Genomic DNA, 21608 nt, shown 5'->3' with positions numbered 1-21608 from the left:
TGTTCCGGGGTGGTCACAAGGAGCCAGGTAAGACCTTCGGTAGACCTGAAGGACATGTACTTTCACGTCTCGATTCTACCTCGACACAGACCATTCCTGCGGTTTGTATTTGAGGGTCAGGCGTATCAGTACAAGGTCCTCCCTTTCGGCCTGTCCTTGTCCCCTCGCTTCTTCACAAAGGTCACAGAGGCAGCTCTTGCCCTGTTAAGGGAAGTGGGCATTTGCATTCTCAACTATCTCGACGATTGGCTAATCCTAACTCACTCTCGGGACATGTTGTGTGCACACAGGGACTTGGTGCTCTCTCACCTCAGCCGATTAGGGCTTCGGGTCAACTGGGAAAAGAGCAAGCTCTTCCCGGTTCAGAGCATCTCTTTTCTTGGTTTGGAGTTGGACTCAGTCTCATTGACAGCGTGCCTCATGAACAAGCGCACACAGCCGGTGCTGCCCTGTTTGAAGGCGTTCAAACAGAAAACAGTGGTTCCACTGAAACTCTTTCAGAGGCTCCTGGGGCATATGGCATCCTCAGCGGTGGCCACCCCGCTCGGGTTGATGCATATGAGACCGCTTCAGCACTGGCTTCAGACTCGAGTCCCGAGATGGGCATGGTGCCACGGGACACATCGCGTGGCCATCACGCCGGTCTGTCACCGTCTCTTCAGCCCTTGGACCGACCTCTCGTTTCTACGGGCAGGTGTTCCCCTAGAGCAGGTCTCCAGGCGCGTCGTGGTCACAACACACGCCTCCAAAATGGGTTGGGGCACTGTTTGCAATGGGCACACAGCCACCGGCTTATGGACGGGCCCGTGGCTGCGTTGGCACATCAACTGCCTCGAGTTGTTGGCAATCCTGCTCGCCCTGCGGAGGTTCTGGCTGTTGATCCAGGGCAAGCACGTGTTAGTTCGGACAGACAACACGGCAACGGTAGCATATGTCAACCACCAAGGCGGTCTGCGCTCTCGTTGTATGTCACAACTTGCCCCCCAGTGTCCTCCTCTGGAATCAGCAGCACTTCAAGTCGCTGCGCTGAGCCACTCACATCCCGGGCGACCTCAACATTGCAGCGGACGCGCTGTCACGGAAGGTTACCCTCAGGGGAGAGTGGAGACTCCACCCTCAGGTGGTCCAGCTAATTTGGAGTCGATTTGGACAGGCACAGGTAGACCTGTTCGCCTCTCAAGAATCCTCCCACTGCCTGCTCTGGTACGCCCTGACAGAGGCACCTCTCGGCATAGATGTGCTGGCACACAGCTGGCCTCCTGGCCTATGCAAATATGCGTTTCCCCCAGTGAGCCTACTTGCACAGACTCTGTGCAAGGTCAGGGAGGACGAGGAGCAGGTCCTCCTTGTAGCACCCTACTGGCCCACCCAAACGTGGTTCTCGGACCTCACGCTCCTCGCGAAAGCCCCCCCCGGCGAATTCCCCTGAGGAAGGACCTTCTTTCTCAGGGACGGGGCACCATCTGGCACCCACGACCAGACCTCTGGAATCACCATGTCTGGCCCCTGGACAGGACGCAGAAGTGGTAGACACAATCACTCAGGCTAGGGCCACCTCTACGAGGTGCCTGTATGCCTTTAAGTGGCGTCTGTTCGCTAAGTGGTGTTCTTCCCAACGGGAAGACCCCCAGAGATGCGCAGTCAGATCGGTGCTTTCCTTTTTGCAGGACAGGTTGGAAGGGCGGCTGTCCCCTTCCACCTTGAAGGTGTATGTTGCTGCTATAGCAGCACACCATGACACAGTGGACGGTAAGTCCTTAGGGAAGCATGACCTGTTCATCAGGTTCCTGAGAGGCACCAGGAGGCTGAACCCCTCCAGACCATGCCTCGTTCCCTCATGGGACCTCTCTGTAGTTCTTCAGGGTCTACAGAGAGACCCCTTTGAGCCTTTGCAGTCAGCTGAGCTTAAGGCACTCTCCTTGAAGACTGCCCTCCTGACTGTGCTCACTTCCATCAAGAGGGTAGGAGACCTGCAAGCATTCTCTGTCAGTGAAATGTGCCTGGAGTTCGGTCCGGGCTACTCTCTCGTGATCTTGAGACCCCGACCAGGCTATGTACCCATGGTTCCCACGACCCCTTTTAGGGACCAGGTGGTGAACTTGCGAGCGCTGCCCCAGGAGGAGGCAGACCCAGCCCTGTCGTTGCTGTGTCCGGTGCACGCTTTATGCATCTATTTGGATCGCACACAGAGCTTTAGGATCTCTGAGCAGCTCTTTGTCTGCTTTGGTGCACAGCGGAAAGGAAGCACTGTCTCCAAGCAGAGGATCACCCACTGGCTCATTGACGCCATAGCTATGGCATATCACGCCCAGGACGTGCTGCCCCCGGTAGGGCTACGAGCCCATTCTACCAGGGGTGTAGCGGCCTCCTGGGCCTTGGCCAGGGGTGCCTCTCTAGCAGACATTTGCAGAGCAGCGGGCTGGGCAACACCCAACACCTTTGCAAGGTTCTACAACCTCCGGGTGGAACCGGTTTCATCCCTGGTAGTGGCACGCAACACAAGCGGATAAGCCTGGGATAACCGGCCGGGTGTATCGCTTGCACATAGTGCCTTTCACCTCCTCTGAGCTGATGACGTGTGCCATTAATTCCCAGTGTTCACAAACTATGTTCCCTGGTTGACTTCCTCCGAGCCCTGTGGCAATCGAGTTTTCAGAGAGACTCGCTGCCGGCCCAGTACACGTGCTAACTAAGAGCCCTGTTTTGGGGTAGGTGCTCTGCATGTGGCGGTTCCCTGTAAGGTAACCCCATGCGATGTATATCTTCTGCTAATTCATTTCCCTGTTGGCAAACTGCATCTTCCTTGGGCAGAGCCCCCTCTGCCACAGTCTCCATGTTTGTAGTAACTCCTCCCCCATTGGGTAGGAGACTTTTCCACATGATCGGCAAGACCATGTGACGTATTTTCCACTTAAATATCCCCCCCTTTCTTTGGGCGAGGTGTGGTCTCCGCGGTGTCCTCCCCTTGGGAGGGACACCCCCCGACTAGACCCAGATAATCCCCCCTTTTTTTTAGGGAGTGAAAAAAAAGAAGGGGAAAAGAGGCCACGACTGGGCTAGCCTGTCTCTATCTTTTGGGTAGTCGACTTGTCCCCAAAGTGCCGTTCGACACTCATAACTATGTTGGGGGAGGTTACGTGTTGGCCTGGTGCGCTGGCTACGAGGCACACAGTGCCCATCACACACCGCCAGTTCACGTAACACAGTTCAGCCAGTTGCTGCGTTTTGTATAGGGACCCCTAGTGTCACTACATCGACACAACGTCGAGTGAGTGACAGATATGGAACGTCCTGGTTACTTGCGTAACCTCCATTCCTGATGGAGAGAACGAGACGTCGTGTCCCTCCTGCCACAACGCTGAACTACCCGCTGAAATGGCCGGACCTTGTCTCGGCTCCTCAGCATAAAACCTGAATGAGTGGTTGCATACCAGCTCCTTTTATACCTGTATGTCCGGGGGAGTGGCATGCAAATACCACTCGTCTATTTTCATTGGCCTTTTATCAAAGACCAGAGGTGTTTCGGGCTCCCAAGAGTGACCCCTAGTGTCACTACATCGACACAACGTCTCGTTCCCTCCATCAGGGAACAGAGGTTACGCAAGTAACCAGGACGTTTCTTGCTGTCCTTTGCAAAAGAAAGTCATAAAGGTTTGGAATGACATGTGGATAAGTAAATTATGACAGAATTTTGGGTGCACTATTCCTGTTAGAGTGATTGGAAAACCATGTGTGATCATCTTTTTTTTTCATAAAAGTAGAAAACATCAATTGCACTGTGACTTCCTTTAATTGCACGAAGATGAAAAACACACTGAGAAAAAAATAGTGATATTGTGGTATGTTTAGCAATAGCAAGTGCAATACCTAGCAATGACTGAAAAAAGAGGAACATTTCTGGAAAATATACATCTTAAAAAAAGGTTATAATTTTGTTATATTGCCATACAGCTGTTTAACTTATAACTTTAAAGATTTATACAGCAACTTTATCAAATTGTGATAGTAACAATCCAAGAGAAACACCTTTTAAAACTATTTAAAGTGTGTATCTCCTACCGTAGTCCATCACAGGTGCTCATGCTAACCGACGAGTCACTGTCATTCACTATTTTCCCATGATAGTAACATAAATCCTGTAGAAGGAAAAGACACTGTTGATTGTTTCAGAGTAAGGATCTGTGTTGCATGAGAGCATACTGTATGTCTTATGTAACCAATTCAGGCACTCTTTTATTCTAGGTTTAACCTACCAGATCCTTAGGTGTGGTTGTGACCAGTGTCCCATCTTCAGTGTAGTGGGCCTCGCTATAATCTTTGGTCAGTAAACCACTGTTGACCAACACACATTTTTCAGATCAGTCACAACAAAAGGACTCATAAATCACAATGCGTAATGTGTGAACTCATGTTTTATGATGCATATTGGTTTGTTAAAGGTGCAGGTTGTAAGATTCAGAAACCCTTGTTATTAATGACACCTGTGGCCATTAAGTGAACTGCAGCCAGCTACCTCTGGCTCGTGCTTGCGCTCGTACACACACTCCATAGGGATGCGTGCGAGCGAGCATCAGCAAAACAAAGACGTAATGTACAAAGAGACTGAATGTGATTCACCGGCATCATGCTGACAGATGAGGTAGCATAATTAAAATTACACAGTTATGATTGTTTTACTACAAACTTTGAGACTGGATATTATATTTGACTCTCCAGTGCTGGAACAGGGCTAAAACAAACTGTGGATATAGGTCTGGCTATGCGAGACGTTAGTTTGAAGTAATCAATTTTCTTTGAATGATACATTGACTGCATTTATACGATAGCCTATGTTGGCGTTAGCTAGCTAGCCAGCTTTATCAATGGCTGTTAGGTAAATTTGGTGGATGATGACAGTAGCTGTTTATAAAATAGACTGTACATTATAAATATGTTGACACAATTCAGTATTGATGTGACTCCATCACAACTATCATTTTGATATATCGATGCACTATTGTTTTATAATAATAGAATGTATATATTTTCTGTATAACCAAGTTACGCTACACTAATGAATGGATCTTTTTACATTATCTTGAACATTGTCTAGCATTCATTTCATGTGTTATTGTAGTTTACCTTGCTGAATAATTACAGATTAACATTGTTTTTGACAGTTACTGTGCAGGCAAAATCAAATTAGTTAAAATTACACAGATCAATCCTTATGGCACTATATTTCACATGCTTTGCAGTTATGTAAGCTTACCTGTCCAATAAGAAGAACGCCAATTCAGGGTCGGTTTTGATCCCCAAAACTGAATGAAGGTCCCTCCAGAAATCAAATGCCCTGCCGATGTTCACTCTAGTTTTCGCTCGATCACTATCACGTTCCCGCTTAGCCAGACGGGATTCAGTAAAAAAAATGTTTTTGCTTACTCTGAGTTTGTGTAGGAGTCGGTGTTGTGCTGGGAGCTGGCTGTTTGCTGGATTCCATCTCTAAGCTAACGTTACTTAGTGTTGCAGACTGTTTGTTGTCGCTATTGAATAGCGGAAGAGAAGGCTTGAGGCAAGGCTCTCGGGAGCGCGCATAAACGTCACATCCTTTGGATTTTCCCGGCAAAACCGACCCGTTCCCTTTGCATGAAAATCAGTCTACAGGCTTTAATAGGCAACCTAGGAAGTCCGGGAAAGGCTAATGTTTTAAGTTGCGTTACAAGCCATTCACACATTGGCAAAAAAAAAAAAAGGATATTATATGAAAATTGTTACATACTGCACCTTTAATGACAATGAGGAACTTTTTTGGGTTGCAACATACACAGATTTTGAATACCACAATATCACAAGATTCTGAGTTTTTAAGTATATATGTATATATATAAAATGATGACAAAGTAAAAACTGAGGAGACAGACTCACTCATTTCTCTGAAGGTGCATTTGAATATCTCTACCACCCAGTTCTATAGCGTACTTCACTGTGTCCGGTCTTGACTGCAGGGGAAATAAATTGGTTCAGTTTGAAAAAAATAAATATATTTGGCTGTATAATGGCCTGGTCACAAAAAATATTTGGACACTTAAGCCACACTTTAAAGAGTATGAATTTCTTTGCATTATATAACAAAATATAAAACCAATTGGCTTTTATTTGAAAGAATTAGACACACTTTTCAAGCAAAACATTTCACAATAAAAATGTTAGGTTTCAAATGATAAAACAATAGATGTATATTGTTGACAATTAAAAAAAAAACGTATTTGAACCCTTTGTGGTTGTCAAACATTGGTAAAATAATTCCATAGTTAATATGATGGAAACTGACTTCATACATCCATTAAAAATACTCTCGAGACCAATTGGTTGAAAGTAATTACAAAAATAGCTGAGAAAACTGAAGTTACTTCTGAGAAAAAAAAAAGTCAAGCATCATTAAATTACAATGAAATTCATATGGGGGTTGCTGCATATTGTGCATACATGGGTAGATGAGAGCTCACCTCTAAATCCCTTTTGTGCAGGTCATGTAATCTGATTGGTCGAACCACCTCATAAACCTTTTTGCCATATTTATCACGAATCTGACCAACTATAACAGATGAGAACAAAATGGAGACTTAATCAAAGCTTAGTCAAAGTCTTACATAAACACTGATGTAAGTGTACATGTAAAGTAGATAACAAAACTTGCACAGCTGCTCCCAATACTTAAGTTAATTAAGTGTAAATATGACCTTAAGACATAAGTTCACACTAGATAAAAGTGTTTTTGTTTTGCACTGTTTCTGCCCAAGCTTGATCTGCTCGTTTTTCACCTTTGATGAAGTTTTGTGATCTCCACTTTCATGGAAGTTTCTGTTTGTTGGAGCACATGCCCTATTTGTTTACTGTGATCTGTAATACCTGCTGATATTGACAATTAAACATTAACAGTGATTGTAGTTCATGTAGATTAAAAATTGTTTCCAACAGCAGCAATTACCTGCAATTAAGAAAAGCTTTACTTCTTAAGGTACTTAGAATATAGTTGTTTTTTGGGGAAATGTAATGTCAGTCAGGTCCCTATGTCAACATTTAATCAATGTAGCAAACTGTAGCAACACACACAGAATGTGACGTGAGAGTTAGGGTGTTGCATCAGTTTTGCAACAGAAACTTAATTACACTTAAGGCAGCATATTTTCAATTAACTAAATTCAAGGATCTCCCTCAAATCAGAGCCAACATACCTAAAATTATCACATTCTACTGCAATATAAATAATAGTTACGTAGTTATAAAACCTGAAACTGAACTAAAGCTGCATTTTTAAATTGTAACATTTCATGTATCTCAAAAAGGATTGCTTAGAGAGTACATAGCACTAATAGTGTTGAAGAATCTATGGCAGTGCAGTGATAAGGTAATCAGTCATTTTTGAGCAGGAACACTGGTATATCCAGTGTCTTACCTGAGGGATAATTGGAAACACACAGAGTGAAGATCCACAGCATGAGATGTTTTCTGGCCATTGTCAGTGTGCAAAACAACTGAAACAAGATCAGTCGGTTAAGCAGAGTTTTATATACTGTATCTCCTGGGGTGTGGTCTGACAGAGAGTTATAAAATATGTGTGACCTGCTTGAACACGCCCCTGAGGGTGTCAAAAGAATGTAGAAAAATACAGACAGGCTGTGACCAAAAGTGCTCTGTTCACTTGTTGTGGCCAAAGTGCTGTGTCTTGCACATAAAGTGTCACATGCAATAATTGACCTTATTTGACTGGTGCAATAAAGTGATCCAAGCAGAAGTCATACATACACTGCCATTCAAAAGTTTAGGGTCACTTTACTGAAATGTTTCTCATGATCTTAAAAACCGTTTGACCTGAAGGCATATGTTTAAATGTTTGAAATGAGTTTTGTTGATACAAATATAATTTTGCCAACAAATTAATTTAATTACAAAACAAATATATAAAGGAATATTTCGGGTTCAATACAAGTTCAGCTCAATCGACAGCATTTGTGGCATAAAAATTATTTTGACTTGCCCCTCCTTTTCTTGAAAAAAAGCAAAAATCTGGGTTGTAGTGGGGCAATTACAATGGAAGTGAATGGGGGCCAATCCATAAACGTTAAAATACTCACTGTTTCAAAAGTATAGACATAAACAATATACATGTTAACATGATTTTAGTGTGATAAAATCTCTTACTAACCTTCAACAACCAATTTTGCCATGATAATGTAATGTCAACAAACCCTAAAATGACTGTAAAAATTACGATTTAAACAACTTTAGAGCTCAAATAATATATGAGTTTTAACAGAAGAAATAATGTAAGTGCTTTTATAAAACTATAAGCTTCACATTTCTGCCTTAAAACCCTCCAAAAACTGGCCCCATTCACTTCCATTGTAAGTGCCTCACTGTAACCTCGATTTTTGCTTTTTCTTATTTTAAAGGATGAATTAAAATGAATTTTTGTGGTAATCAACATTATGCCACAAACAATGTTCATTGAGCTTAACTTGAACTTAACCCAGAATATTCCTTTAAGGGACATTTCACCCAAAAATTTAAATTCTGTCATCATTTACTCAACCTAATATCGCATCAAACGTCCTGGTTACTTGCATAACCTCCATTCCCTGATGGAAGGAACGAGACGTTGTGTTGATGTAGTGACACTAGGGGTCACTCTTGGGAGCCCGAAACACCTCTGGTCTTTGATAAAAGGCCAATGAAATTTGCATGCCACTCCCCCAGAAATACGGGTATAAAAGGGGCTGGTATGCAACCACTCATTCAGGTTTTATGCTGAGGAGCTGAGACAAAGTCCGGCCATTTCAGCGGGTAGTTCAGCGTTGTGGCAGGAGGGACACAACATCTCATTCCCTCCATCAGGTAACGGAGGTTACGCAAGTAACCAGGATGTTCCCTATCTGTCACTCACTCGACGTTGTCTTACCGACCATGTGGAGAGTCTCATGGTAGATCCTACCCAATGGGGGAGGAGTTACTACAAACATGGAGACTGTGGCAAATGGGGCTCTGCCCAAGGAAGACGCAGTTTGCCAACAGGGAAACGAATTAGCGGAAGATATACATCTCATGGGTTTACCTTACAAGGAACCGCCACATGCAGAGCACCTACCCCAGAACAGGGCTCTTAGTTAGAACATGTACTGGGCTGGCAGCGAGTCTCTCCGAAAACTCAACTGCCACAGGGCTCGGAGGAAGTCAACCAGGGAACATAGTTTGTGAACACTACTGGGAATTAATGGCGCAAGTCATCAGCTCAGAGGAGGTGAATGGCGCTATGTGCAAGCAATACACCCGGCCGGTTATCCCGGGCTTATCCGCTTGTATTGTGTGCCACTACCTGGAATGAAACCGGTTCCACCTGGAGGTTGTAGAACCTTGCAAAGGTGTTGGGTGTTGCTCAGCCCGCTGCTCTGCAAATGTTTGTTAGAGAGGCACCCCTGGCCAGGGCCCAGGAGGCCACTACACCCCTGGTAGAATGGGCTCGTAACCCTACCGGGGGCGGCACGTCCTGGGCGTGATATGCCATAGCTATGGCGTCAATGAGCCAGTGGGTGATCCTCTGCTTGGAGATAGCGCTTCCTTTCCGCTGTGCACCAAAGCAGACAAAGAGCTGCTCAGAGATCCTAAAGCTCTGTGTGCGATCCAAATAGATGCGTAAAGCGCACACCAGACACAACAACGACAGGGCTGGGTCTGCCTTCTCCTGGGGCAGCGCTCGCAGGTTCACCACCTGGTCCCTAAAAGGGGTCGTGGGAACCTTGGGTACATAACCCGGTCGGGGTCTCAAGATCACGTGAGAATAGCCCGGACCAAACTCCAGGCATGTTTCGCTAACAGAGAACACTTGCAGGTCACCTACCCTCTTGATGGAAGTGAGAGCAGTCAGGAGGGCAGTCTTCAAGGAGAGTGCCTTAAGCTCAGCTGACTGCAAAGGCTCAAAGGGGGCTCTCTATAGACCCTGAAGAACTACAGAGAGGTCCCATGGGGGAACGAGGCGCGGTCTGGAGGGGTTCAGCCTCCTGGCCTCTCAGGAACCTGATGATCAGGTCGTGCTTCCCTAAGGACTTACCATCCACTGTGTCGTGGTGTGCTACTATAGCAGCAACGTACACCTTCAAGGTGGAAGGGGACAACCGCCCTTCCAACCTCTCCAGCAGGAAGGAAAGCACCGATCCGACTGCGCATTTCTGGGGGTCTTCCCGTCGGGAAGAACACCACTTAGCGAACAGATGGCACTTAAAGGCATACAGGCGCCTCGTAGAGGTGGCCCTAACCTGAGTGATCGTGTCTACCACCTGTCACTGAGAAAGAAGGTCCTTCTTCAGAGGAATCCACCGGGGGGGGCTGTTGCGAGGAGCGTGAGGTCCGAGAACCACGTTTGGGTGGGCCAGTAGGGTGCTACCAGGACGACCTGCTCCTGGTCCACCCTGACCTTGCACAGAGTCTGTGCAAGTAGGCTCACTGGGGGAAACACATATTTGCGTAGGCCAGGAGGCCAGCTGTGTGCCAGTGCATCTATGCCGAGAGGTGCCTCGGTCAGGGCATACCAGAGCAGGCAGTGGGAGGATTCTTGGGAGGCGAACAGGTCTACCTGTGCCTGTCCGAATCGACTCCAAATTAGCTGGACCACCTGAGGGTGGAGTCTCCACTCTCCCCTGAGGGTAACCTGCCGTGACAACGCGTCCGCTGTATTGTTGAGGTCGCCTGGGATGTGAGTGGCTTGCAGCGACTTGAAGTGCTGCCGACTCCAGAGGAGGAGACAGCGGGCGAGTTATGACATACAATGAGAGCGCAGACCGCCTTGGCGGTTGACATATGCTACCATTGCCATCTTGTCTGTCCAAACTAACACGTGCTTGCCCTGGATCAACGGCCGTAAACTCCGCAGGGCGAGCAGAATTGCCAACAACTCGAGGCAGTTGATGTGCCAACGCAGCCGCGGCCTGCGTGCCCATTGCAAACAGCGCCCCAGCCCGTTTTGGAGGCATCTGTCATGACAACAACACGCCTGGAGACCTGATCTAGGGGAACACCTGCCCATACAAATGAGAGGTCGGTCCAAGGGCTGAAGAGACGGTGACAGACCGGCGTGATGACCACACGATGAGTCCCGCGGCACCATGCCTATCTCGGGACTCGAGTCTGTAGCCAGTGCTAAAGCGGTCTCATATGCATCAACCCGAGCGGGGTGGCCACCGCTGAGGATGCCATATGCCCCAGGAGCCTCTGAAAGAGTTTCAGTGGAACCGCTGTTTTCTGTTTGAATTATTATTAGGGACCACGTACCGAAGTTGCATAGGCACCTATATAAACTATTGTATCTGTTATTATTACTATTAGGGGTTCAAGCCTGAAGGGCTAGAAACCCTATTGTTTTTATTAGGATTTTTATTATTATTATTATTTGGGGTTCAAGCTCGAAAGGGTTAAATGAGATATTTTCAAAAACTTTGAGACACTAATGTATTGGGTCATTCTGAGGACACATGAAATAATTGCATACCTATGCCTCTTGGTGGTGCTATAACAGTAAGGAATGTAAAAAAATACCATATCTGTATGTTACCTCACCTGATGTTTCTCAAAATTAACTCACATTGTTTTAGTTGCTAACAGGCTATCTAATTAATACTTAATATCTGTTGCATATGAACTTAAAGGACCTTAAAGGCTTGAATCCCGTTAATCGCTGCTTGCAGCTATATTTATTATTATTATTATTATTATTATTTTTACTATTATTATGATTCTGGCTGGGAGTCTATGGCAGCCCTATGAACTGTACATGGGGAAATGTGAAAATTGGCACACTGATAGACAGTGGTGTTCATGAATAGCCCCCATACCAAATGTGGGGTCTCTCGGACATACTCTATAGCGCCACCACCATGTCAAAAATTCACTTTTCATTGGTGCGTATCTTCTGAACCATTTGGTCTAGAAACAAAATTTTTGCAACTGATTACTCTCCTCCTTATGATTCATATTGATCTCTACACATTAAAACTCCCCCCATTACAGTAGCCGGCATCTTGGATTTTGATTTTTATTGTTTTTCCACTACAGTCCCTTCAAACATGACCTAATTCTGCCAAGCAAGGTGTCAAAATAACCTCCAGACTGAGCCGCACAGATTGAATACATACATTTTTGCCTTTGTTTAAAAGTTATGGCATCGCAAATTTAACGATATCGATGTAAAACCAAATATGTGGCTATATCTCGGCAATGGCTTGTTGTATTGAAAGAAACTTGGTATGCTTCATGAGGACCATGATATGAGGGCACATGCAAATTTTTGTTGTAGTGCCAATATGGGTCAAGAAACAGAAAAAAATGCTGTTTTTGCCTGTAACTTTTTAACCGTATGTCCAAAATATTTCATTGGATTGGTGTCTGTGGATTCCTTGGGTCATGCGGATTTCAACGGTATCAGTTTTGCCCATATTTGCCATACTGACTCTCCACCATATTCAAATGTATTTATAAATTGTATATCTTTTTAATAAACTGTCAGATTTCAAAGGAAATTGGCATGCCTCATCGACATCATGTCCTGATGCTACTTCAGCAGTTTGGAGACAGTGCCACCTATAGTTCAAAAGATAACCCACACTTGTTTGCTGACTCTAACCTCAGGAAGTCACTTTGCCACTTAATGGGCTCAGTGTGTTAAATGCACTGGTTTATATATTCAAGGGTCCTGGGTTCAAATTCCTTTTGGACAAGTGTTGATGTTATATTGTTCTGGAGGTCTTTGTATTGTGCTAATTGAATAGTTGCAGAGCTTATCACAGATCATTTCTTCTTGCAGGCATACTTGTTGTTCTTTATCATCTTATCATTGTTCTTCTGATATATATTGAAGTGATATGTCTTTTGAAATTATTGTTGGATTTCAAAGAAAATTGGTATGCATCATCAAAATCATGTCCTGATGATACCTGAACAGTTTGGAGACAGCGCCACCAAGAGTTAAAAAGATAACCCACACTTGTGTGCTGACTAAACTCGGCATATCTCTTTACCATGGCTGTACAGTATCAACTCAATGGTTAGGGAGTTGGGCTACAGCTTTAAAAACAGTTTTAAAACTTGTACATCTGTTGACCTCTGAGTCTTCATGTTGAGCTAGATACTACGTAGGCTGTACTAAATTGAATAATTCCTGCTTGAATTCAAAATCACTTAGCATTAAAATCAAGATATTCTCAGCTATCATTTTTACTCTTAGCTTGGAATCTGTCTTTGGCACTGCAGTGCTGTGTCAGTTGAGTAGCCCAGTGGTTAATGCATTGGGTTATGGTTCAAAAGGTTGTGAGTTTGAGTCCAGCAAAGTATGGATTTAAAAATTGTGCTTCTGTTGACCTCTGAGATTTTCCTGTTGTGCTTACAACTGAAGAGGCTGGACTGCATTTCATAATTCCTGCTTGAACTCAAATCCACTTGGCTCTAACAAAATATTCTCATAATTCATTTTGTACTCTTCGCTTGGACGGTCACTTTGGCATTGCTAAGTTGTGTCAGCTGAATGACCCATTGGTTAAAGCATTAGAATGATGTTCAAAAAGTTCTGAGTTGTAGTCCTGCCAAAAATTGTTTTACAATTTTGACTTTGGTTGACCTTCGAGTCTTCATGTTTTGCTTACTATAACGTAATTCTTACTTCACTGCATAATTCCTGCTTCAATTTAAACCACTTTGATGTACCAAAAAATTTTTCTCAGCAATAATGTTGTACTTTCAATTTTGAATGCAAATACTTAGCTGACTGTGGTTAACACTGTGTTTAGGTGTGCTGATTCACAGCTAGGTATGTCTCTTTGGCGGCTGTTCACCAATATATATATATATATATATATATATATATATATATATATATATATTTTTTTTTTTTTTTTTTTACCCTGCCTGTCTTTCTATGCTCCATTCGACAAAGTTTATAGCGTGAAGTTGCTGCCGCAAACTGGCTGCTCCTGCACTTTAAAAATGTGAAACATTTCTAAACTTTCCACCCGGAAAGCAGTGCCAGCTGCCTCCGCGAACGGGTGACATTCCGGCTTCATGCCATTAGAATTCAATTTTATTTGAAAGCGAAAGAAACGAAGATTAACTATTCAATCCAACCACCATTTCAACTCCCAGCATTTTTAATCAGGTTCTGCCGCACAGGTGATGCCTGTCAGTCTCATTACCATGTCTCAGCTTGTTTAGAGGGCGTGCTCTATTCAGCGATTGTTCATCATCTTCTAACATTAATATCATGATTGTTTCTCCCTCCAAAGTGCCCTTTGGAGCATGATTTATTTCATTCTGAACACAGGGGCATAATACAACACAGAACTCCCTTCAATCGACTGATAAACTAATGACAAATTCTTTACAAACCAATGCAGACATTTTAACGCAAGCTCGCTGCCGCGCAGCACTCGCTCTGACCACTCCACAGCACACTGCAGTTATACACGGCCTCTGTCCGAACAGACACGAACCGAATTCGGCTCTGAAAGAGGCGGATCATGTGCCGCGTTCCAACTCATTCATAATCATTCTACAACATGTCTCGCTTCCTCTCAGCATTATTGACATATATTGACGTATATTGTACAGCAAGGGGCAGTCATATACCTAAGGAGCGAATGACCACAAGTGTATCCTTCAGTAATGAGTCCATTTCTCCTGCATATCTGCATGCAGTACAGAGCCAAAGCTCTTATTTCTCAGATCATTTTATGCTGTTTTTCACTTTGTTTATTAAGACATACTATATTTCCAAGCACATTTCTCTTGCATTTCTGTATGCAGTGCAGAGCTGCAACTCAACGCATTTCTAGATATTTCACTCCTATTGTTATGCGTTGCATTTCCTATGCAAGATGTATATTGTACTACAGGTGACATTTATACTCCTAGGAGTGAATGGCCTCAAGTCAATCCTTCAATGATGATTGCAAGTCCATGCATATCTGTATGCAGTACAGAGCCAAAGCTCTTATTGCTTAGATCATTTTATGCTATTTTTCCACATTGTTTATGAAGATGTACTGTATTCCATAGCACATTATTTCTAAAGTTTCACCTAAATATGATTATTTTGTCTTTTCTACAGCAATGCCTGAAATTGCACCTTCTACAGGTTCTCACCAATATTACTTCCAGCAGGTCTCTGCAAGAGCCCATTTAAATTCCTGTCACTGGATTGTACGCAGGTTTACCTCTCACTTTCTCTATCTAGGTGTCTTTCCAAGACTTCACCATTACCTACCGAGGAGCCAAAGATGGCAACCATTTTAGTTAAAGCACAACAGCGGTGCTTCTGCCTTTGGCTCAAAACATCCCTAAGCAGCACAAATGTGCTGTCCACGTGCCACAACTGCGGCGTCTTTGGGTCATGCAACAAACCCCCACGACACCACAAAGCAGCGCAAACGTGCTGTACAGGTGCCGCAACTGCGGTGTCCTTCGGACCATACGAGAAACTCCCACCACACCGAAAAGCAGCGCAAACGTGCTGTACAGGTGCCGCAACTGCGGTGTCCTTCGGAACATATGACAAACTTCCACCACACCGCAAAGCAGTGCAAATGTGTTTTTCCAGGTGCCGCAACTGTGGAACCTTTCAGGCCTTGCCACTAAATCTCCCACAACACCGCAATCATGTTTCCTGTTTCCTCTTATGTTTCCTCTAATTAAAACGTGAGGGGCACAGGTCATAAATATATACCCATCACAAAAAGCAATTCAGCAAGGTTCTTTACTCTGCGCCACCCGCCATTTGAATGCAGTGTGGGCCCTTCCGTTCGAACGCTATGCAGGTTTTCCCATTAAATTGCAGTGTGGGCTCTCCTGTTCGAATGCAGTGTGAGCCTCAGTGCATTGGTTGCAGGCTCTACCATTCGAATCGCAGTGTGGGCCCTCCCATTCGAATCACAGCGTGGGCTCTCCCATTCGATTGCAGTGTGAGATTTCATGTCATTCATTCTGTGGGCTCTCCCGTCCGAAACGCAGTATGAGCTCTCCTGTTCGAGTGCAGTGGTGGTGCACATAGCATTTGCACACAAATGCACACATAGCATTTCCTTTGCTCATGGTTGAAATGAGTCCGACACACAATAAGTTGTGCCTAAATGTGATAAACTATGTGTGCCCTATTTGATACTGCAGCCACAGTCCCCCACCAGATAATGTGACTGCCGCAGCATTGCCCGCATACTCTCAATTATGCCACAGCATCACCCCTTTCAAATTTTGATACTGCCGCAGCAGTGCCCTGCCATGACAAATGTAATAAAGTTGTATTCTTAACTAACCTTCTGCTTCCCTTACAGAAGTATATAAATGTACATATTCCTAACTAATATTTGCTCCCCCTACAGGTAAGTACAAACTAACCTTTGCTTACCTTACAGGTGTTGATGATTCTAATGAAGTCTTTTGTGCCCTAATTAATACCGCAGCAACAGTGCCCCGCCATGACAAATGTAATAAAGTTGTATTCTTAACAAAATTTTTGCTTTCCTCAAAGCTGCATATGAACGTAATTGACACGTTTTCCAAAACTAAACTTTTGCTTCCCTTACAGACAAATATAAAGTTAATAAATTTACATATTCCTAACTAACCATTTGCTCCACTACAGGTGTTAATAAATCTAATTAAGTCTTTTGTGCCCTACTCGATACCACAGCAACAGTGCCCCACCCATACCAACTGTGTGTACACAGTTGTTAATATTTTCTCCAAAGGTGCTTTCAATGTCTAAGTTCCATACTTTCATAGAAGTGCTTCTACAGCAATGGAAACACAGCAGTGCTCCCATAGGTGCTCCTTCACTATGCCCCCAAATACTCAATCCACTGCCGCAGCAGTGCTTTAAACTCCGGTCCCGCAGGAGGCCCACTTTACTCTACTGCCGCAGCAGCATTTTACCATGCTTCCGCCGAAGCCTTTTGTCTTAGCTTCTCAGCAGCTGCAACTAGCATTACAGGAGATACCGGTCACCACCTCTTCTTCTCAAAGCACCATATTTCCCTATCTATGGGTAGTCTATTGAGTGAGGCTACCCCTGAAAACAAGCCCCTTTCCTCTCGTTCTCATTTTCCCCATTCGATTGCTTGCTGGGCTTACCCATTCGAATGCCGTGAGCACTCTCTCTCTATAGAGCAGTCTCCCATTTGAATTGCAGTGTGAGCCCTCCCTTTCGAATGCAGCGCAAACCAACTCTCATTCTCATTTTCCCTGTTCGATTGCTTGCTGGGCTTACCCGTTCGAATGCCGCAAGCACGCTCTCTCTCTATGGAGCAGTCTCCCATTTGAATCGCAATGTGAGCCCTCCCTTTCGAACGCAGCGCAAACCAATTCTCGTTCTCATTCTCCCCTTTCGACTGCTTGCTGGGTTTACCCGTTCGAATGCCATGAGCGCTCTCTCTCTAAAGAGCAGTCTCCCGTTCAAATCGCAGTGTGAGCCCTCCCTTTCTAATGCAGCACGACCAACTAGTGCTCACTTTCCCTGTTCGACTGTTCGACTGCTTACTCGCGAGCGCTCTCTCTCTATAGAGCAGTCTCCCATTCGAATCGCAGTGTGAGCCCTCCCTTTTGAACACAGTGCGAGCCAACTCTCATTCTCACCTTCCCCGTTCGACTGCTTGCTGGGCTTACCCATTTAAATGCCGTGAGCTAAACCTCTCTCTCTTAGAACAGTCTCCCGTTTGAATCACAGTGTGAGCCCTCCCTTTCAAAAGCAGCATGAGCCAACTCTCATTTTCACCTTCCCTGTTCGCATACTGTGAGCCCACCCACTTTTACGACAAGTGGTGGTCTCTCGTTTGAAGAGTAGCAGTGTAGCCCTCTCAACCAGAAATCGTACAAGAACGCACCTTCAAACAAATGCTTAAAGCACTCCCTCTGTATAGATTTTGGGGGGAAGAACAATTCAGAAGCATCCACCAAGCCAATTTACCAAATAGAATTGTTACTGGCTTGCTGTCCTAAATACTTCATCTTAACGCCTTTTTGGGGGTAATCAGGACTCGAGTCGAGTCTCGAGCTCCGAGCCCTCCAGTATATGGACAGCAAACCAAATATGTTTACTGCTTCAACACAAGATTACATTAACATACGAACTACTGAAATGGAGTTAATTAACAGAGGTTCGGGAGGAGCATGTTAATTTTAATCTTACAAATCACAGCCCACGAGCAGGAGTATATAAGCCGCTACTTACCTGCTTCCTGTGACAACTCTCCTGACATCCCAACTTCACCCTATCTCCACCTATTCTCTAGATTCATTATCTAAATAAGTAAAGTCCAGGGGGGTAATCAGGACTCGAGTCAAGTCTTGAACTCCGAGCCCTCCAGTATACGAACAGCAAGCCAATATATTTACTGCTTCAACACAAGATTACATTAACATACAAACTACTGAACCCACATTTGTGTGCTGACTCTAATCTCAGGAAATCTCTTTGCTACACACCAGAGAAGTTAATTGAGTGGCTCAGTGTGTTAAAGCATTGGGTTATAGTTTTAAGGGTCCTGGGTTTGAATCCCATTTGGACCAGTAGTAGAGTTGATGTTATACTCCTGGCAAAATGTATGGAATCACCACACTATTTTACATTGTAGCAAACAAATCACAGATATGACACAAAACTATTTTTGTTTAATAGCTGAACATTCTGGCTTCATGAAACATCCCTCAAACAAATTAAATTACATAATTTTAATTAATGGCATATCTTTTCCAGATCAAGTAGAGGAAAAAATTATGGAATCACCTTGTAATTTGCATTTCTAAAACAAATACCAGCACAAGTCTCAAATTAAAATTAGTCTGCAGTTAAAAGAGAGAGCTTACAGACCTTAACGAGCTGCTGGACTTGGAAAGGATTATAAAACTCCTTCAAGAAGGAAATCTAACATGGAGTGTTGAAAATGAATTTGGTTGTTCCTAGTCAGCTGTGTCTAAAATTTGGTGCAAGTATAAACAAAATGGGAAGGTTATAAAGGGAAGGAAGACGTCAAAGCATCAGGATAGAACACTCAAAGCAATATGCCTTGAAAATAAAAAATGCACAACAAAACAAATGAAAAACAAATGGGCGGAAACAGGAGTCAATGTTTGTGACAGAACTGTAAGAAATCGGCTGAATGAAATGAGATTTACATATAGAAAAGCCAAACGAAAACCAGCACTAACACCTAAACATAAGAAAACAAGCCTACAGTGGGCTAAAGGGAAGCAATCATGGAGTGTGGATGATTGGATGAAAGTGATATTCAGTGATGAATCACAAATCTGCATTGGCCAAGGTGATGATGCTGGAACTTTTGTCTGGTGCCGTTCTAATGAAACATATAAAGATGACTGCCTGAAGAAAACAATAAAATTTCCCCAATCATTTATGATATGGGGTTGCATGTCAGGTGAAGGGCCAGGGGAGGTGGCAATCATTACCTCACCAGTCAATGCACAGGTGTACATTGAAATTTTGGACACTTTTCTCATTCCATTGATAGAAAGTAGGTTTGCTGATGATGAAGTCATTTTTCAGGATGATAATGCATCTTGCCACGGAGCAAAGAGTGTTAAAGCTTTTCTTCAGGAAAGGCATATCAGCTCAATGACATGGCCTGCAAACAGTTCGGATCTCAATCCGAATGAAAATTTATGGTAGAAATTTAAAAAAAACTGGTCCGTGACAAGGCTCCACCCTACAAAGCTGATCTGTCAACTGCTATTTGAGAAAGTTGGAACCAGCTTGATGGAGAATATTGTTTTTCATTAGTGAAGTCCATGCCTCAAAGAATTTAGGCCATCATAAAAGCCAGAGGAGGAGCAACAAAGTAATAATTGTGATTTTCTTTTTCTTTTTTTTTTTGATGATTCCTTAATTTTTTTCTTAACATTGAGTGATTCCATAATTGTTTCCTCTATTTGATCTGGAATTTTTTTTGCCATTAATTAAAATAATGTAATTTAGTTTGTTTGAGGGATGTTTCACGAAGCCAGAATGTTCAGCTATTAAACAAAAAAAAAATGTTGTGTCATATCTGTGATTTGTTTATTTGCTATGAAGTAAAAAAAGCTGGGTGAACATCCTCTAAGTGTGGTGATTCCATAAGTTTTGCCAGGGGTTGTATTGTAATGGAGGTCTTTGTATTTGTTTACTGAATAGTTGCAGGGCTTATCACAGATCATTTCTGTTTGCAGGTATACATCTTGTTCTTCTTTGTCTTACTGTTGTTCTTCTGATATATAAGGGAGTGATATATTTTGAAAGGACTGAGAAGTTTGGAGACAGCATAACCTGTAGTTCAAAAGAATGTGGTCTGTTTAGCATGGTTATCATGCTACATGCTATGAAAGCTTAGCATGCTAATCGGTTAGCATGCTAACTGTTGGGTTTTCTGTCTTATAAGGCTATTTGCCACAAATGCTTCACTCATATATAACCCTGAATATTCCTTTAAGATTCTACATTTAAATGTTCTTTTCCAAATGGTTTACAATTATGCAATTAGCTTTATGTACATTATAATTTGCATTACCTTTTACAGTGTTCCTTCACTTTGTTGTTCCTCTTGCTTTTTTTTATTTTTTATGTCAGCAACAAACGGTTTCAAGTGCGGTAGTACTAAGCATGACTGAATCTGTTTGTGTTCCCACTGTTGGGCGTAAATGGGTCATCCAGTGAATTTCAAAATGTTGTCATTCTTTCCCTTTTTTGTCAGCCTGTGAGTTTTCAGTTATTTAGCCATGTAAAGATGTCAAGCCTTGAAAATTGCTATTTTCAGCCAAAAAAGGAAGCAGACTCTTGTGTAATTTCCTCACCCACTGAAATGCATTCTTGTTTTGCTTCTAAAACACAAGGTCAAGTCAAGGATAATAATGCAGTTATAGAGTCCTCAAACAAAGCTATTGTTCAGTTGCTAGAATGGAGAAAGCATGCAGTGTCCGTTATGGCTTTATGTGTCCCTAACTGGCCTTTGCCTCCTCCTGCACTCTGTCCTTCTGTGACCCATGCGATGTCACTCAGCTCTTAATGCAATTTTGCTCCACTTGTCTGTGTGAGAACATATTGTCTCTGTAGAATAATATCTGTTAGCTGGTTCCTTAAATTACTGTACATAAAATGTTCCTCTTAACTGTGTATAGTGAAGTTACGCCTGGAATCATGCTGAAATCACATATTTTTCAAAATATTTATGTTCAATTTTAACAAATTGTACATTGGTACAAATCAATGTTTACTTTTAATTGTACCTTAAAAGTTTGTTAGGTGACATTTTGTTAAGCATCATTGAATCAGATCCTTATTTCCTGATACAGTAAGCAGACGCAGTATGTGTAACACTGTTGCTTTAGGCAAATAAGACATGGTAACAATTAACAGCTCCCAAGGGATCTGAATTTCTTACTTTTGGGAGCATAAATAAACAGAAGCACTACTGTTAAAAAACATTTATAACCCAGAGCTCAAAGCATGTAACATGATAACATACACAGTTACAGAATGTCACTGTTATGGACAAGTTTAAAAAAAAAAGAAAAAAAAAGAAAAAGAAAAACAGATGTAGAGTCTGAGGACA

The 21608-nt window shown here is 43.3% G+C and overlaps 1 protein-coding gene across 8 annotated transcripts in view; it reads right to left on the bottom strand.

Annotated features, from left to right (window-relative positions):
• Positions 1 to 20808, bottom strand: part of LOC127429051 (zinc metalloproteinase-disintegrin-like atrolysin-A) — a 43393-nt gene extending 22585 nt beyond the window's left edge. The window contains exons 1-7 of one of the 8 annotated variants that reach the window (XM_051677854.1): positions 7436 to 7490; positions 6801 to 6891; positions 6486 to 6574; positions 5905 to 5978; positions 5252 to 5658; positions 4254 to 4332; positions 4060 to 4136 (exon numbers count right to left, since the gene is read on the bottom strand). In XM_051677854.1, coding sequence (XP_051533814.1) covers positions 4060 to 4082 — 23 coding nt within the window. In that variant the 5' untranslated portion in view covers positions 4083 to 4136; positions 4254 to 4332; positions 5252 to 5658; ... (2 more) ...; positions 6801 to 6891; positions 7436 to 7490. Of the gene's footprint in view, positions 1 to 4059; positions 4137 to 4253; positions 5659 to 5904; positions 5979 to 6485; positions 6575 to 6800; positions 6892 to 7435; positions 7515 to 20567 lie in introns of those variants that run through there. The other 7 variants (XM_051677860.1, XR_007895221.1, XM_051677814.1 and 4 more) reach the window with 7 other exon arrangements.
• Positions 20809 to 21608: the final 800 nt, after the last annotated feature.

Source organism: Myxocyprinus asiaticus, chromosome 3 (assembly GCF_019703515.2).
Source record: "Myxocyprinus asiaticus isolate MX2 ecotype Aquarium Trade chromosome 3, UBuf_Myxa_2, whole genome shotgun sequence".
NCBI lineage: Eukaryota > Metazoa > Chordata > Actinopteri > Cypriniformes > Catostomidae > Myxocyprinus > Myxocyprinus asiaticus.
This window is presented reverse-complemented; position numbering and strand designations above follow the sequence as displayed.